The following is a 15,544-nucleotide window of genomic DNA, read 5'->3' on the forward strand; positions in this document are numbered from 1 at the left end:
AGTCCTAAGCAAAACATCAGAACTCTGTTCTGTGCCCGGCTGTTGCTGAGCAGATGCTAATTGACTGGCATTACGTATTCCCAGAGTTATGCTGTTGACAACAGTAATGTTGGTGTGCACACAAGAAAGTACACCAAAGTGCCATACTAAAACCAAGACCTAATGGAAAAAGTGTAGGGAAAGAGGGGAAGTAGTTGCCAGATGACAAACAAAGATAAAAAAAGCTAGTTAAAAGTTTCAGAACACAAAGTTCATACAAAGGGTCTTGGGTAAATTTTTCTGATTAGCTAAAAAATAGGCATTTAAAAACTACAGAGGAAAGCAATTAATGCATTAATGCACAACCATATATCAGTGTTTGCTGCATATGATTTCAACCAAATATGAAATACATTTTCAGAAAGTTTGTCTCAAGATAAAGAAGTATTGAACCAGACCTATAAAATGATGCAGTTATTTCCATTTCAACCTTTATATTGTCTGCTAAATCGGTTATCAGTTGAAGATCTAGAAGAAACTTCTGCTTTATGACACCAACCCTTCTCTGCTTTCACTACCACTACAGAAAACAGAGTATTGGAACACAAAACACAATTATGCCAAAAATCAGGAATGCTGTCAGAATGTATTGTTCTAAATGGCGGTGACAGTGCTTTTCTTTACAGTTTCTCTTCTTCTCCCCAGTGCTAATATATTCTCAGTCTAGTTATGTCCCCATCTGCAGTTACATTCTGGGCAACACTGTTAAAATTACATAAACATCAATATTGGGCATACATTTTTTTAAAAGTCAGTCAAACACTCCACTCCTCTCTCCACAATTCCTGACATTTTCACTGCATTTCACCCAGTGATGAATGAGCATGCAGAATGAAAAGCCGAAGTTGAACAAGCTTTTATTTTTTTTTAAAAAAGTTAATTCCTACCTTTATCATTCTAGAGAGATCACCAGCATCAGCTAATTCCAACACTATGTTCAGTTCATTGTCTTCAATGAATGAGGCATAATATTTAATTACATTTGGATGATTCAGTTGCTAAGAAAGCAGAATAAAGCACATTTTAGTGTAGAGCATCTTATCTTTTAAGACTGACAAATGAAACATTCTTATTTAGACAAACCCCTAAAAAATCTACTTCAGCATGATGCACAAAATATATGCCTATGAGAAACATTTACAGATATACATTTTGCAAGAATTTGATGGTGTTTTAAGATCAACATGATGATTGAAGTTTCAATTTTAGAGGAATTTTGCTTCAATGTATCTGTGCTATGCAAAACTTATCTGAAACAGCAAAGTAAAATTTTAAAAACAGTATTTTACTGTACACAGGACACAGCTGTTTACAATACTGTGGTTTTAGCAGAAACTTCTACTTGAAAAATTACCCATTCTTCTATAGGATTTACTTCTGAATGTTCATTTTTAAATCATTGAAGATTACAAAATTCCCTTAAATGAGGTTATAAAAACTCTACACAGACAACAGTGGGCACCTGAACTATATCTATGAAAAACTTAATATACTTTGATGATGGCTGTATATTTTTTAAATAAATCTTTTACCTTAAGAAGATCTATTTCTTTGATACAGTCAGCACGGGCTTTGGCATCCATTAAATCAAATATCTATGCACAAGAGATAAGGCATTTTTATTATGTGATAAAAATATAGCAAATCTGGTGATCATTATCATTATTTCATAGCATCCATAAAGCAACTTAAGTTATGCATTTCATGTCAAGATGTAACATTGCAGTAAGTAGTAGTCCCAATGTTCTGATATACTGCTATATTGATTCTTTTAGTCCCCTCATAGGAAACAGGTCCATTACAAGTAAAAGTTTTTCAATTACTTAATTGCCACCTCCATGTATCTGTTCAAACACACAGCAGTAATTCAGCATATTTCCTTCAAATTGGTTCTAAACCAAATGTCAGCTTCCTCTCCCATTTCTGCCACACCATTATCACAAACTGATTCTTTCTAGTACCGAGTATAACCTTTTTTCCTAGTCTCTTGCTACAATATTCCTTTTCTGTTCTAAATAATACATGCACTTTTACTCTCAGGATCAGAACTTCACTGTCACCTCTAATTCTTTCTCTGCCATTTCCTTACCCTCACCAAGCAAAGAAATTATTTGGGTTCTGTAATTTGTTTACTAGAGCACCTTTTTCTAAGCCCTCATCTGTCACCTTGACTTTTACAGCCTTTTACAGTGAGACATCTCTGCTCTTTCCCCCCCCCCACCTCCATCTGATCCAAATTTCTTTGCAATGTATCTCATTTTTGCCGCCTCCCGGTAACCACATACTCTCCAGCGATTTCAATTTTTGTCTGAAGTAAATTTTTCGTGCCATTAGAGTCCTTACCCATGCTCTACACATTATATTTAATCTAATGTCTTTCTATTTTCACTCCATTTTTCTACCACCTTTAGGTTCCCTTCTCACATCACTTCTTCAGATGTGCATCTCCATACACTGCGATTGACTATTCACATTAGAAATGACCAAAATGTTAATCCTACAAGTAACCCTTCCTCTCTCATTTCCCATTACTTTCTGAATTTCAAAAACAAAACCAAAAACCAACCACCACCACCCACCCAAACAAACAAAACAAAACACTCAACTTACATGTGGTCTGCCTATTACATTTGGAGCTATCCAGAAGAATAGTAGATACACACTTTGAGTTTTAGTAATTGCTACAACATTTATGAGATTACCTTTTCCACTTACATCTTTTCAACGCACATCATTTCTTTCTAGATAGTCTCAAGAAAAAGATGTATTATCTGCTGTGAAGATCACTGGTACCTGGTTCCACCAGCTCAAAATGATCAAAAGTTCAACAGCTGACAACTTCCATTTCATATCTTGCCACCAACCCCAGAAACAAAAATAAGTATTAACAGCACTTTGAGTACTGAATGTCTGCAAAGAGGTCATCTCTTAAACTGACTGCATAACAGTCCATGTGAATCACACCTTCTTTCACCCTCCCCAAAGAAGGCCACATATGATCTGCTAAACCTCATCTTTACTTTCTACACTACTGCACACAAGAAGTTCATGATTCTTTAATCAAATGAAAGGAGAAGTCTAGAGACTTCATGCAAGAAGCACAGTCCTCACAGAGCACACATGTGCTCTTGACTAGCCACTACTTCCCTTCAGACAACCAATCTTCTGTCTTCAGAACTGGCATAAGAAAAAACAGCCTGGAGTGGAGACAAGATACAATTTTTGACAAAAAGACAACTCTAAGTCAAGAACTGAAATGCCAGACTTGTGTATCGTAGAAGAAAAGGGGGAGGAGGAAGGAAAGAAGAAAACAAAACTACTTAACAAGAAAGAAAGAGAACAAACCATCTCATAGCTACTTGTATATTAATGCCAGGATGATGGAAAATAAACAGACTGAGCTAGAAGCAATTATTCAAGGCATAGACTATGGAGGACAACAGAAACACAGCAGGTTAAGTCACAAGAAAGGAATGCTAACATTAAGAAATAAAGCAATTTCAGATGTAGTAGAAGAAAAGAGTTAGTACTATATATGAAACTACAGGTACAAGTATTAAAAGGTAAACAACCCTGATGGAAAAGACAGAAAAGAGAGTTTATAAATTAAGGTTGGGAATTTAGTGAAGGAGATTAAATAGCCTACATCTGTCACAGATCTCAACTATGAATGAAAAAACATTGCTCTTTAATCGTTTTGACAATAGACTAAAGTCCTAGTGTTTGGTACAGTCATGAAGGACTGCAATGATTTTGCTAGGAAACATTTAGGAAAGTTCTAAATATGATAGGTAATAGAACATTAATGGAGGAAGTACAGGAAAGGCAGGAGATCGTAACTGTCTTTCCATAAAAACTAAGAGATCAGCAAATGGAAAATTTTCTACCCCCTCTCCCAAAACCAATCAATGAAAGTGTGTACCAGGGAGCAGGGTAAAAAGGGGACAGGTATAGGAACATGTCTTGCAGCTTCACACTTTTGCGAAGTTCTAGATAATAGTGAAATAAGAATGTTCCTTACAAAGGATACAGATATTAAACAGAGAACTTGAAACACACTGGATAACCTAATCAAAGCTACAGACAGAATTTTACACTGAAAACTGTATTAACTTACCCATGTACCATGAATATTTCTCTACACACCTAAACGAGCAAATTTTGCAAGCAAGATATGTTTATAAGCTATGCCTCTGATAAGGACATAAACCAGTATTTCTCAGAGAAATAACAAAACAAAAATAAAGCCCTAGACTCAGAACTATGAAAAATCTAGGATCAAGGCATAGGAAAGAAAGACCAAGTTTTGTTTGTGTATTTTGGCTACTATTCCCAGTAATTTCTAAAGAGCCTAGAGTAGGTTAGACCAAGCAGCAGCTCTCACAAAGGACAGACTTAAGTTTTATCAACATGACTCTCTACACTGTTGCTACACTTCATACAGCAGTGACAAATTTGTCACAGCTTCAGCTAAACTGAATATTTTAAACATTACCTGAATAAAGCAAGACAGAAAACTGAGTCTTATTTGATCACAGCATCACAGAATACCAGGTTGGAAGGGACCTCAAGGGTCATCTGGTCTAAATTTCCATGGCAAAAGCACAATCTAGACAAGATGGCCCAGCACCCTGTCCAGATGAATCTTAAAAGTGTCCAGTGTTGGGGAATCCAACACTTCCCTGGGGAGATTATTCTAGTGGATGACTGATGTCATTTCCTCTTGTGTCCAATCGGAATCTCCCCAGCAGTAACTTTTACTCATTACCCCAAGTCTTTTCCATGTGACTCCTTGTAAAAAGGGAGTCTCCATCTTCTTCGCAGCCACCCTTTAAATACTGGAACACGGTGATAAGGTCTCCCCTAAGCCTTCTTCTCTCAAGGCCGAACAAAGCCAAACCTTTCAACCTTTCCTCATATGACAGACTGCCCAGTCCCCTGATCATCTTTGTGATCCTTCTCTGGGCCATCTCCAGCCTGTCCACACATGTTTTGTAGAATATGATCCTTACAAATACAGACCATCTGAAGATCTACTGTACATCATTCTTGAGGTTCTCCATTAGACTTTGGCCCACATCTAACCTCAAAAGACTATAAATAGCATTTCCCAGAAACCCAGTATTTCATTTGCACAGGAGCTAACTTCCTCCAGCAATAAGATTAGGGAAGAAAAATGACAACCCTAAACAACTACAAAAACAAACAAACAAAATCACCAATTCATTGTCTCTGAAGAACCTCTGCCATAATGTCCTGGGTTCAGTTGAGATAGACTTAATTTTTACAAGAAGCTGGGAGGGGTCACAGTCAGGACAGTTGACTCAGACTAGCCAAGGGGACATTTGATACCATGTGATGTCATGCTGAGGATATGAACTGGGGGAGCTGGCAGAGGAGAGGAGGGATCATGGCTCGGAAAACCGCTAGGCACTGGGCTTCATGCAGCAAGCAACTGCACTGTGTATCACTCACTTCGTATACTCTTATTAGTATTGCTGTTGTTGTTATTATTACTTTCTCCCCTTGTGTTGTCCTATTAAGCTGTCCCCTCTCAACTCATGAGTTTTTACCTTTTTCTTCCAATCCTCCTCCCCATTCCAGCAGAGTGAGTGCTTAGTTGCCAACTGGGCTTAAACCATGACACCTATCATAACAGATTCAAACATCTTGCAGAGATTTTCCTTCCGAATAGATTACCTTTCCATTTTGCCAAACTGCTGCAGTTCAGATCAGAGGCCACTAGTGTAATAAACCCTGTCAGCTCACACAAGGAAGTTACTCTAAACACAATGAAAGAACCTCCGTGCTTCATCACCAGAAGATGACTCAACACTGAAGAATGTCTTACACTGAAAAATGAAAGCCACAATGTAGGATTTTTAGAGTTTAAGAACATCCTTTTAAGTGCACATCAAAATTTCACAGCACCTGGCAGCACTCAGAAGGCTTGTTTTACAGGAGCTGCCGCAGACCCAATGACCATGCAGGAGAAGCTGCCCTCAGCTTGGGGTTTACTGCAGAGCGGCCATCAATGGAACAGTATGAAGTGATGTCAGTGCTTCCATCGCAACAGTAACAGCTTATAGCTTTGCAAGCTGACTAATTCTATCTTCAGCTACTATACTCAGCAAGCCAAACTGAAAGGTCAGCTTATGTTCCCCCCTCTTTAACAGGAGTCTTACACACAGATCTATCTCGCCCACCACGACTTGTAGCCCTGTAAAGCCAGTACTGACACTGCTATTAGCAGGCCTCAGAGTGCCCCAGAAACATACGGCCTAAGAACTTGTAAACTTTTGTCTGGACTTCTCTTGGCCTGCACTTACTATGTGAGCTTGGCTTTAAGATGTGGCAGCACATGCCTTGCAGCTGAGTGACTAAACAAAAATCATTACAGTTAAATGACTTCTGTCTAACGATTTTAGATTCAGCTCAGCTTTGTGCAACTGCACAGTCTTAAGGAAATCATAGCTGATACAATAAAGGTCTAAGAGTGATTAACAACTGTAAGCTTCTGGATCAACACAAAGCATTAGCAACTGACTGCTTGAAAGCACCCAGCAAAAACCCACGTAGAGCCACTCCTCCTCCCAGCAGGGCTCAGGATACTGATGATGGTCCATCGATTATTGGAAGCTAGCAGTAATTAAACTACAAGTAATTAAACTACAATTACATCACTGTAATCGGCTAACAATAAACACAGCTGCATTTTGATTAGACTGCTAGGGCATTAATTAGACTAACAATTCTAATTCTTGACTCCAATTACAAGGTCAGTATCACAGGGTAACTCAGCTTGGAGGTGTTTCTCTAGTCAGCACAAATTGCAGTGTAATACACTCTTATTTAAAATTTTAATTATTTTTCCTCAATTTCTATTTTCAAGGACTATAATAAGATTTAATTCCTTTGTAGAAATGTTAGTTTACTGTGGAAAACCTAATAAGCAAAAATTATAGTAAATATTTTTATGATGTGCCAGTTTTCATTAAGTGTGTAATCAAAAAAATCTCACTGTGGTAAGCACTACACCTTAGTTAGCAATTACTGTGAAACTCCTGAAAACAATTAGGCAAATACAGTTGAAGAGCCTTAAGAGAATATTTTGAAAGCCCTTCGCAATTTTTTTTCCCCACTTAAGTGAAGCAGAAAGTCTGGTTTTAGCTCACAGTTTTTAATCTCCTACTGCAATCGACAGCATACAAAGGAAGAGTAGAAGGACAACCATACGTTGGTATTTATTCCAAAATATTCCCTTCTGTGTGCTATGCAGCTAAGGGATCTCTGGTAACTGCACTGAATCACTTTGCCAGTACCTTCATGTGAGTGTAGATGAGAATGTTATTCTTTCAGCATTCTAGAAATATCAGTTTTAAGTACTGTCAAGAGATATCAGTATTTTTAGAATGTTTCCTAAGGTATTGCAAAGATACAGAGTGGGAACTTTTCCCTATGCAAATGTGTGAACTAAACAAAGAGGTTGCAATACCTAAAATCACCTTCCTGACTAAAGCTCTTACATAATGTGCTCACACATACAACTAGAGCTCCTAGAAAGCTATGTGCATAGCAAGAAGGTTTAGAAACATTTAACCACAAGATGGAAAACATCAGGCCTCAGCTTCTAAATGCAGCCTGTATCTGATCGATTACCAGCTACCAATTTAATTCGTCACCTGAAGTAACATGCCAAACTGGGAACCTACTCAATTCCCCTTGCTCTGAAGTTCATCACTTTTTCCAAGTTTTCCTTTCCAATACTGAAAAGGATAAAGGTCTTTCTAACCTCTCCATTTAAATGGCAATTTAACCAATTTCTGCTTTAAATTCTGTATAAAGATACCAAAGTATTTCCAAAGCAAAACAGTCATGACTGCTCTAACATAAATCTACAAACGAGTAAACAAAATAAAGACCTGAATGCACATAAATATTAAGAGATAAAATACTGAATAGCAACAATGAGCATTAGTTTGCCACCACAGCACTACTGTGCTGAGACAATACTGCTTCATAAAGTGTGAAATTACAAGTGCTTTCCTAAGATTAATTATCTCTAATTCAGGACTGAAGTAGCAATCTACTGACAATGCACAATGAATAATGAATGTAAGTGCTAGATAAAAGGATTCTTTGTCTGAATCTCTAACACAGGGGTCTCCAAATTTGGAATGAAAGGGAAAGAAAGGTGGAACAATGTAAGGCAGAAATTTAATGAATCTGAAATTTTGTTGAAATATGCAGTTTCCCGTATTATTTTAATTTTGAGTAGCTAAGGTTTACTTAAAAAATATCTCATAAAGTGAACTCATACAGCCTTACTGAAGTCACTGACTTCAGATATTTACAACTCTTTTGCCCTTTAAGGATTTTTTGTGAGCGTTTATTCCAGTGTCTAGTTGTTGCTTGTCTCCCCCTTGGACATGAAGGGGGAAGGGGGCAAAACATCAGCCCATCTGAAGTGCATGCATACCAATGCCCACAACATGGGTAACAAACAGCAGGAGCTTGTAGCTGTGATGAAACAGGAAAATTACGATGTTGTTGCTATTACAGAAACATGGTGAGATGTCTCCCATGACTGGAGTGTGCCAGTTGATGGCTACAAGCTCTTCAGGAGCGACAGACAGGAAAGGAGAGGTGGTGGGGTGGCTCTGTATGTTAGGGACTGTTATGATTGCTTTGAGCACAGGTGTAGTGAAGACAGGGTGGAGTGTCTTTGCATTAGAATCAGAGGGAAAGCCAACAGGGCAATGTTGTAGTAGTAGTCTACTACAGGCCACCCAACCAGGACAAAGAGATGGATGAGATATTTTATAGGCACTTAGGTGAAGTCTTACGATCGCTTGCCCTTGTTCTTGTGGGCAACTAACTTCCCAGACATCTGCTTGAAATACAACATGGCAGAATGAGACCAGTCCCACAGATTCCTAGAATGTGTGGGAGACAACTTCCTCACGCAACTAGGTGAGTGAACTGACCAGAGAAGATGCCCTGCTGGATCTCCTCTTTGTGAACAGAGAAGGGCTCGTGGACAATGTGGAGGTTGGAGGCAGACTAGGGCACAGTGATCACGAAATAATAGTTCTCTATTCTTAGAGAGGTCAGGAGAGAGCTAAGCAGGACTGACATCCTGGACTTCAGAAGGGCTAACTTTGTCTTGTTTAAGCACCAGCTTGAAAGGATCCCCTCGGAGACTGTCCTGAAGGGTATAGGGGCCCAGGAAGGCTGGGCACTCTAAGAAGGAAGTGTTAATGGCTCAGGAGCAGGCTGTCCCCAGGTGCTCTAAGAGAAGCCGACGCCAGAGAAGACCATCCTGGCTGAACAGGGAGCTTTGGCTGCAACTCATGGAGAAAAGGAGAGTTTACAGCCTTTGGAAGAAGGGGCTAGCCACACACAGTGATTACAAAGAGGCTGTGAGGCTATGCAGGGTGGAAATCAGAAGGGCTAAAGCCCAACTGGAAAGTAATTTGGCCTCTGCAATCAAGGATAACAAGAAAAGTTTCTATGTCAGTAGCAAAAGAAAGTCCAGGGATAGTCTCCATCCCCTGCTAGATGCAGGAGGAAATATAGTATCAAGTGATAAGAAGGCAGCTGAAGTGCATAATGTCTTCTTTGCCTCAGTCTTTAATAATAAGATTAGTTGTACTGATGAAATCCAGCCTCCACAGCCAGAATAAAGAGACTCCCCTGCAATCCAGGAGACAGTAACCTACTGCATCACATAGACACACACAAGTCTATGGGACCAGATGGGATACACCCAAGAGTTCTGAAGGAGATGGCTGGGGTGCTCGCCAGGCCAGTTTCTATCTATTTACCAGCAGTCCTGGCTGACCGGGGAGGTCCCGACTGATTGGAAATTGGCCAATGTGACACCCATATATAAGAAGGGTCAGAAGGATGATCCAGGAAATTACAGGCCTGTCAGCTTGACTTCACTGCCCGGGAAGCTGATGGAGCAGCTCATCCTAAACACCATCATGCAACACATGAGGGACAACCAGATGATCAGGCCCAGTTAGCATGGGTTTACGAAAGGTAGGCCCTGCTTGACAAACCTGATCTCCTTCTACAACAGGAAGACCTGCTTATTGGATGAGGGAAAGACTGTGTATGTAATTTACCTTGACTTTAAGCAAGGCTTTTGACACTGTTTCACACAGCATTATCCTGGCAAAAAATGGATGCTCGAGGTTTGGACAATCACATGCTTTGCTGAGTAAAAAACTGGCTGGACGACTGGGCCCAGAGAGTTGTGGTAAACAGAGTTAAATCCAGTTGGCGGCCGGTCACGAGTGGTGTCCCCCAGGGCTCAGTTTTGGGACCACTCTTGTTTAAAATCTTTATTGATGATCTAGACGAGGGGATCGAGTGCACCCTCAGTCAGTTTGCAGATGACACCAAGTCGGGTGAGAGTGTTGATCTGCTCGAGGGCAGGGAGGCTCTGCAGAGAGACCTGGACAGGCTGGAGCCATGGGCTGAGGCCAACTGCAGGAGTTTCCATAAGGCCAAATGCCGGGGGCTGCCCTTGGGCCACAACAACCCCCAGCAGAGCTACAGGCTTGGGGAGGAGTGGCTGGAGAGCTGCCAGTCAGAGAGGGACCTGGAGGCGTTGATTGACAGCTGGCTGAACAGGAGCCAGCAGTGTGCCCAGGGGGCCAAGAAGGCCAATGGCATCCTGGCTTGTGTCAGCAATAGCGTGGCCAGCAGGGACAGGGAAGGGATCTGACCCCTGTACTCGGCACTGGTGAGGCTGCACCTCAATTCCTGTGTTCAGTTTTGGGCCCCTCACTACAAAAAGGACATTGAATGACTCGAGCGTGTCCAGAGAAGGGCAACGAAGCTGGTCAAGGGTCTGGAGCACAGGTCGTACAGGGAGCGGCTGAGGGAACTGGGGATGTTTAGTCTGGAGAAGAGGAGGCTGAGGGGAGACCTCATCACCCTCTACAGCCACCTGAAAGGAGGTTGCAGAGAGCTGGGGATGAGTCTCTTTAACCAAGTAATAAGCAACAGAACAAGAGGGAATGGCCTCAAGTTGTGCCAGGAAGGTTTAGACTGGATATCCGTAAGTATTTCTTTACAGAAGGGGCTGTTAGGCATTGGAATGGGCTAACCAGGGAGGTGATGAAGTCCCCATCCCTGGAGATGTTCAAGAGTAGGGTCAATTTAGAGCTTAAGGATATGCTATAGGTGGGAACTGTGCTAGGCAACAGGTTGGACTAAATGATCTCCGGGGTCCTTTCCAACCTAGATGATTCCGTGATTCCGTGAAGTGACCACTGGAACACTCATTGCTCATAACACCACACCATACCTGAGGGTATTGTTGACAGTTCTGTTGTGAGGGTTACCTAGCGTGGCAGTAGCAGAGGTGTACTGCTTCTTCCACAGGATCGGATCTTTCAGAATAATTTGGACCTAAGACTTAACACATGTTAAGAAACCTATCTAGAAGCTCTTCAGACTCATACTGCTATGTTCATAGTTTATCTGTGGTTGATCTTTCCTGATGTTTCTTTGACTCAAAGTGTAGTTTAGACATTAATGAAAGTCAAGTGATGAAGATTTACTTCTTTAATTCTGGTTCTATTTAGCTAATATTTCAACAACATCTCTGAAACATAGTTCCATGAAAAATGAGGAAACCTAATTACTATAACAGTACCTTAATTACAAGAAGGCAAACCACACAAAGGGGTACAATGAGAAGCCAAGACTCAACATACTATTTTGTGTATTCTGCCGGTTAAATTACTAGAAAGAAACTGCAAATTAAACAGTTTTCATTCTGCTACATATCCTACTGGAAACCAAATCAAGAACACTACTTCTTCATCTGGACTCAGCAGCAGCTACAAATTCAGAAAGAGTGGTTTCTGTCACCATCTGCTTGTCCTTTCTCCCACAGCATCTTACTGCCACTTGCTTCTGCTTACGTTCAGTTCCACAAACATACATTTTGTACACATTAATGTAACATTTATCAATATTGTACATAATTCAGCCAAATAAAATTTTAAATAGCAGAAAATAAACATCCTTGTTGGAAAGCTTCATAAGAACTCAAAACTGGCAATACTTTCGGAACAAATAATGGCCTGAGATCCAGTAACTCTTAAAGAGAGGATAACTGAAGAATTCTGTTACATCAGCCCTTGAAGGTAGAGACAAGCATGGGGAACCACTGACCAAATACAGAGAACAGCTATATACTCAGCCCAGCCAGGAAAACAAAATGGGGAGGGGGTGGAGCAGACACCACTTGCAAGACTAGGAAGGAAAGCATGTAGTAGTTAAGATTTAAGATGAGAAAGGGCAGAAAATGGTAAAGTAGCAGAAAGTCCCGATCTCAGTTATATCATTTAACACAAAGTACAGCATTTAGACACACTGTCTCAATGTGGAAATGCGGAAAGCAGTATACACGCACGGGTCTAAAATAGAGAGAACAGAGCCTCTCACTCATGACAAAAAGAAGTATTTCTCCTGTTCTAGCCATGCTGAGCTTCCATTAATGAGGCATCAGAGCAGTATTTTAATTTTAATAAAAGCAAATATGACTGAATTCAAAAACAAGAAGCACCATCACAGAGCATTTCCACAAGAGCTTCTCTGAAGAGCAATCATGTCTCACCAAAAGACATCTATGAAAACAAATTTCATGTTGAAATGAAGTATTGTGACTATATTTAACACAAATATTTCTACTGAATGTTAGAGAAGGTCACAGAAGCACAGTAACAATTAAGACAGTCTTCTGTCCAAATGCATCAGTTCTAGATGTCAACTATGCAAGCTGAAATGGCTGTGCCAAACACTCAGTGCTGCCACAAGTCTTCTCAAGTCCAGGTAATATTTCATTTTACATTTAGGAACTTTTTTCCCTTACGGGTTAACTAAATCTCACTTTCCATTCAGATAAGTCTCCTAAATGCATCCAGCCTTCACATAGAAAGTGATTTTACACATCACAGAACAAAGCCCCTTCTGACATGCACCAAGCAATAACATTCAATGGGAAACTGACAGCATATGTTGGATACTTTAAGACAATCAGAACACTATCAGGATAAAACCATTTGCAAGAGTAACAACTCTTTAACCCTATGTCCTACCAACCATCAAGTATGTTCTTAGAAATGTATTAAATTATTCAATAAAAATTTAACAAGAAAGCTCTTCTGCTACAGAAACTATCACCCATATATAGACATCATATCTTCATGAGTTAAAAAAAATAATCTTTTGCCAAACTAGGAAATCTGATGTGAGAATACAGCTATACATACTGACTTCTGAAATACTGTTAAGAGTACACATGCTATAATGCCTCTGCATTCTTAATGAAAGCACAGTTATAAAAATTTCATAGTTAACAGTGAAAGGCTGGACTTTATGACTTTCTTCAAGTACCAGGCATTCCACATCCACCTTAATTGACATGCATTTCAAGTCACATTTGACCTTTTTGGTTTCTCACACGCTGAAAATGAAGGAAGAATTAGCCTAATGTTTTAAGACTGTTGATCAAAGTTCTTAGAATATATTTCAGCTTTTGAAGTAGTATATATCTGGCAGTTTTCCCAGAAGGGGGAACCAAGTCTCTTTTTTTATGACTGCCAGGACTAGCCCTGCCTCCTGGTGCTGCAGAACACAGGAAATCACAGAAATGGAACAGCAAGTCAAGATCTGACAGAGAAATTTACAGTGCATGCATTACCACAGCAAAAAGAAAATTATTAAAATCCAGAAACATTAGACAAGAATCTACAAAATCTGATACACACTGTTTTGTAATATATAAAGGTAACAAAAAAACACTTCAGAATTGATGGCAGTACTCTTTCAAGTAATACACTAAACATAACTCAAGAGATCAGAACTGAAATTACAATTATACTTTCAATTTCAAAACTAAACACATTGTCAGGGAATTTTAAAAATAAATCCAGTAGAGAATTTTTTGAGGGTAACAGTCTCATAACAAACATCTCTGAGCAGCTCCAAACAAAAAAAAAGAGAATGGAAGTAATACTGGGTAGATGCTTAGCTCAAATTGCCTTTTGCCTTTGTGATAATCAAAAAGTAAGTTTTTAATTTAAACCATCACTTCTGTTTTAAATATTTTTAAAAATCACTAACTACAAAGACAAAATATTTGAACAAATTAATCGGCCCATTTCTTATGCTAGAATTTACAAGGGTTTAATGTTTCTTGGCTGAAATAACCAGCTTGCTCTTCCATTTTTTGTGATAGAACTGCTGCTTCACTACTGGTTAAAACTGTGAACCTGGAAATATTAAGGGACCTCAAGAAAATATTTTGACCAGTGCAATTCACTTAATTCCATAGTGCACTCGCATTTAATTACTATAGAGGGTTCCACACACAGATACATTATTCATGAACATCACAATACAAACTCAGTTGTATCCTAAAATCTGAAGGAAACACTGATTCAAATATATTTTTGGTTTATATTTGTTGCAGGTAATTTTCAGTCTTTTGAAAAGAGTAATTCATTTCAACAATTACAAGTTTGTTTACATACACACCTTACTTGATTTATGCACTCTTAAAGCACAGTTACTACCTGAAAAACTACTTACAGATGTTTATTTAATAAAAAAATTGCATGAATTTGCATAATATATCTTACAACAGACTCCACTAAATATTTATATTACTTCTAGATTCCAAGCTTTGTTTAGGACTGTTCTTATACAGCTAATTTATGTGTGCTATCTTTTCCCAACAACTCTGGACTTCACTTTCAAAACACTGGTTTGTGAAATACTACAAAATCATGTAAATTTTTCCAAGCTCTTAATTTCCCCACTATCTAGACGCTAAGCATTTAGAAATTCATTAAGAGCACACCAAATGACATATGCCTTTCAAATTTAATTATATTAAATCCTTTTAGTATTTATACAAAATGTCATCCTTACCTGGACCTTCTTCAGAGCCACTGGTACCCCATCCAACAGGCAGGTTGCTCTATAAACTTCACTGAACTGCCCACGGCCAATCTTCTTCTCTATTCGGAAGTTGGCAAGTGTATTATAGCCCATGTCAGGTCGCAAGGCTTTCTAGAATTAAAGGTATTAGAAAAAAGTTTGCATTTAAGACAGTAAGACTAATCATGGCAGTGTAAAGATACATTTGAAAGAATATGGTTTAAACTATTAACTTGCTTCATTCCAACACATTAAAATCAAAACGGTCCCAAGGTAATCACAAGATGTTCTAGAGAAAGCATTCATTATACTATTTGTGCAGTGAACATTTAAAATTATAATTTTTTGAGATCTATTCAAAATGTTTTCAGCCTATCAGGAGTCTGAGATATAGAAGAGAAGAAATCCCATCAGGCTTCAATTTGCTGTTTCCTTTTTATGTCCCAGCTCCCCCCCATACAACAACAAAAAAAATCCCACAATAACCCACTAAACAAAAAGAGAGATAACAATCAGCTCACATGACGATATTTAA

At 39.1% G+C, this 15,544-nt stretch overlaps 1 protein-coding gene across 3 annotated transcripts in view; it reads right to left on the reverse strand.

Moving 5' to 3' along the window:
* The window catches only part of NEK7 (NIMA related kinase 7), a 70,360-nt gene that overhangs the window by 38,947 nt on the left and 15,869 nt on the right, over window positions 1–15,544 (reverse strand). For 2 of the 3 annotated variants that reach the window (XM_026854326.1, XM_026854327.1), the window contains 3 exons: window positions 15,001–15,141; window positions 1,572–1,634; window positions 927–1,037 (listed from right to left, as the gene is read on the reverse strand). In XM_026854326.1, coding sequence (XP_026710127.1) covers window positions 927–1,037; window positions 1,572–1,634; window positions 15,001–15,141 — 315 coding nt within the window. The remainder of the gene's footprint in view (window positions 1–926; window positions 1,038–1,571; window positions 1,635–15,000; window positions 15,142–15,544) is intronic. The other variant, XM_026854328.1, reaches the window with a different exon arrangement.

Source organism: Athene cunicularia (genome assembly GCF_003259725.1).
Source record: "Athene cunicularia isolate RWA chromosome 8 unlocalized genomic scaffold, athCun1 chr8_part1, whole genome shotgun sequence".
NCBI lineage: Eukaryota > Metazoa > Chordata > Aves > Strigiformes > Strigidae > Athene > Athene cunicularia.